The 3,875-nt window shown below is 41.6% G+C and overlaps 1 protein-coding gene across 11 annotated transcripts in view; it reads left to right on the plus strand.

Annotated features, from left to right (window-relative positions):
• The window catches only part of Esrrg (estrogen related receptor gamma), a 606,111-nt gene that overhangs the window by 588,924 nt on the left and 13,312 nt on the right, over window positions 1-3,875 (plus strand). For all 11 annotated transcript variants that reach the window (XM_021166361.2, XM_029477729.1, XM_029477722.1 and 8 more), the window contains one exon: window positions 907-1,176. In XM_021166361.2, coding sequence (XP_021022020.1) covers window positions 907-1,176 — 270 coding nt within the window. The remainder of the gene's footprint in view (window positions 1-906; window positions 1,177-3,875) is intronic.

A 3,875-nucleotide genomic window follows, 5' to 3' on the forward strand; every position in this document is an offset into this window, starting at 1 on the left:
CCTCTTCTGACCTCTGTGGGTGCCATTCATACACACGGCATGCACACATAGGTCCAAGTCAATCACTTGTACAGGTAAAATAAGTAAAAAAAAAAAAAAAAAGAAAGAAAAGTTTCATGTTTTATGTTTCCCAGATGCAAAAACAAGTTCATTGCCCTGCCTGGGATGAATGACCCGGCCAGTGCCTGAGCCCAGCCAATATTTTTATATGGGCTCTGGCTCTCTGCCAGTTTTTCCCACCAAACACTTTTATCTCTATATTTAGACTCTTAAACAAATAGACTTTAATAATAAGAGTGAAATGCGGCTTTTCTCTTGGGTAAGGAGGCAGGTGAGCTAAGATTTCTTCTTTATGTACTAGTGAGTATTTAAAAGAGAGATCTGTACTAATGACAGCAGGGATACACAGCCAGGCAAGAGTGCTCACTTGGTTTTAATTCATCACATGGCCATTACGGAGACACATTTCCAAGTTGGTGACTCTCGAGGTTTAAATCATTTTCTTTCCGGGGTGCGGGGGATTATGTTTGCCTTTATCTTCCCCATCAATATGTTTTGTTTTTTTTTATAACTAGGTAGTGGAAGGTACCTGAAAAATCTCACTGCCTTTAATGTTGGAAATAGAGCAAAGAGATAGGGTTTTGCTCTCTCTGCAAATAGGAAAGAAAACCAAACCTCGATCATGTTTCCAGACCCTACCATAGCACCTACCACAGAAGCTGCCTCCCTCGTGGCTTCAACTTTGGGTACACAAAAAGATATTGGGGTTGGAGGACTGAATGGCTCCTAATTAGAGTACAGCATAGTTCTGAGCTCCACAGCAGAGGCTACCCACCCTAGGAAGTGCAGGTTGCCTTAAGAAATCCCAGCTTTAGAGTAACCTGATCTACCCTGCTTCTTTTTCAGGCTTCTCCACACTGTCCCTGGCAGACCAGATGAGCCTCCTCCAGAGTGCATGGATGGAGATTCTGATCCTCGGCGTTGTGTACCGATCGCTTTCGTTTGAGGATGAACTTGTCTATGCAGACGATTATATAATGGATGAAGACCAGTCCAAATTAGCAGGCCTTCTTGACCTAAATAATGCTATCCTGCAGCTGGTGAAGAAGTACAAGAGCATGAAGCTAGAGAAGGAAGAATTCGTCACCCTCAAAGCAATAGCTCTTGCTAATTCAGGTTGGCATATTGATGTGGTCATTGTTGCGTTGTTAAAGATGTCAGCTTTTCCCCTTTCCTTCTCTTCTTGGGGATTTGTGAGACCTAGTTTGTAAGTTCTCCATGAGTCAGCAAAATTATAATCAGCGCAGCTTTCTAGTGAAAAGTTAAGAGAGAGAAAAATAAACTTAGAGGGAACATTTTTTATTTACTTGCTCTCAGAAACTCTGACACTTTTACCACCCTACGCTTTTACTAATTTGAACCGCAGCAAAGCAGACGGTCTTGAGGGACTCACCTAAATGGGCACTCTTGGGACAAAATTAGCTTCATTGTTGTTTCTGCGCAAGTCAACGTCAGTGAGTTATGAGGAAACAGTCCCCACCTTTCCTCTCAAAAAGGCCAATTTTGCAGTTGAGAAAAATACACGCCATGTTGCCCTTTGATTTTCATTGTGAAAAAAACCATAGCCTGGAATTCTCTAGTCATCACATTCTGTTGAAAGTGCTACAGTCAGTAGAGATTAAGAATTATAGGAATTCCTATGCCTAGCTTGAACAGGAGTGGGCTAAAATAGGGGCATACTCTGGTAAGTCAAAATGGTTGGTATTTTGTTATATTTCCCCTTTGTGCCTTCCCTAAGGCTAGATTGTAGTATTAAGTCTCTCTTAACATTTGCATAAAGTTCAGGATAGATCCCTCCTAATGACGGGCTGATCATCAGATACCTGCGTGTCAATAACGGCTCTGAAACCATGTACCATTGACAGTCACACGGCACTCGTTCCAGCTGCTTTTGTTTTGACCCTATCTTTGAACTTTATCTTGGTTGCCGGCCAGTAGTTTTCCCCTTAATTACAAGAAGGAAACTGTCAATAAAATCTGTTAAATGGGATGCAATGAGTGGCTTGAATGGGCGGATGGCTATTTGTTCAAATTCTGCAGTATTCAAGGTATTGACAGTTTGTTTTCTGGGGCCATATGTGACGATCAATCTCAGGCTGGGCTCAGCCGTGCTGAAAAATGAAAAACCAGATTGCTTTTGCTTACTTGTGGATGACGACTTTGTGATTTGGCGCGGTCTGGGCAAGATGAGACCTTCTGCCCAAATTGCCCCCATGAGAGCCAGGGATGCGTGACTGTTTTTAGAAATAATTTTTAATTGATTTTGTAATTAACAGTTCATCTAAAATATTGATGCATGAATCCTTGGACTGATGGAAGGGAAATAGTTTTCAACAATGAAGTTGTACCTTCCTATTTGTCTTTATAATGGGTGTTAGCATTTCACAGTTTTAAATGTGGATATAACCCACTTATTACCACACAATTCACACCACTTTCCCTCACATTTCTGGGAACTTAAATTGTGAGTGTGAGTGTGTGTGTGCGTGTATGTGTCTGTGACAAATGACCTTGTTGTTACAAACCCTTGAGCTGCCCTGGAGAGAGTTCAGGTGAGATAGAAGTTTTTTGAGTTTGTAAGGTTTTTTTTTTTTAGCCTTCATAATTTAGGACCAATTCAAATTAGGTGAAAGGGTTCACAGTACTGGTTTTGCAAAGAAGTTTTATTGATAATCTCAAAAATGATTCTAACTGAAACCATTAACTCTATTCATTATTTTTTAATAAACAGAGCAAGCACATTTTATATCATCTTATGTTCCCAATTGATTTTTGTAAATTGTTAGTTGATTATGAACCCTGGGCAATGCTAAAACTTTGTCATTAAAATTGCTAAATGTTGGCAGTTGGAGGTGTTCCCAGCATAGTTTTAGCTAAGGATGCTCATTTACCCTGCCTTAGTTCCTTAGAGCTTCCCTGTGTTCCCAGCATAGTTTTAGCTAAGGATGCTCATTTACCCTGCCTTAGTTCCTTACTAGAAGAATAGCCACTCATATTGTTGAAACACAAACGCTCTAATCCTGTTTCTTGTGCTCAGCCCAGGAAAGAACCTGCGGTGCTGCTGGCACAGTTGACTAGAAGTCCTGATTTAATGGACTCTGTAGTTTCTGTATGTAAAGGGCACAGTTAAGACTTTCCTGCCTCACCAGTTCTAGATCCCGAGTAGCATAGCTTCACAGAGCACTTCTGCATATAGGCAATTCTAACATCGACTTAGCTCTTGATTCCAAGAAAGGTGAATTGCATCTAGTTGTAATTCACACTTAGGCCATACCTAGTTCTTTGACCTTATAATCAAGCCACAGGGAACATGGCCTTATCCTGACCAGCTCAAACCAAAGTCCTGGTCTTTCAGTTTAGGGTAAACCACTCAGAGAGTCATTTTCTTTCATAACTTGTATGTATGGTATTTTGTTCAATTTCATTTTGCCTGTAAATTGGAGAACAGCAGCAAAAATGTAGACTTAATCTTGTTTGATCAAACTTGAGTTTCTTAAATGCTTATGGGTATATTGCTGTGAACACATCCCTGTGAGCACATCCCTGTGAGCGCATCCCTGTGAGAGAATCCCTGTGAGAACATCCCTGTGAGAGCATCCCTGTGAGAGCATCCCTGTGAGAACATCCCTGTGAGCACATCCCTGTGAGCACATCCCTGTGAACACATCCCTGTGAGAACATCCCTGTGAGAGCATCCCTGTGAGAACATCCCTGTGAGAGCATCCCTGTGAGAGCATCCCTGTGAGAGCATCCCTGTGAGCACATCCCTGTGAGAGCATCCCTGTGAACACATCCCTGTGAGAGCATCCCTGTGA

The sequence above is a fragment of the Mus caroli genome, chromosome 1, assembly GCF_900094665.2.
Source record: "Mus caroli chromosome 1, CAROLI_EIJ_v1.1, whole genome shotgun sequence".
NCBI classification, from domain to species: domain Eukaryota; kingdom Metazoa; phylum Chordata; class Mammalia; order Rodentia; family Muridae; genus Mus; species Mus caroli.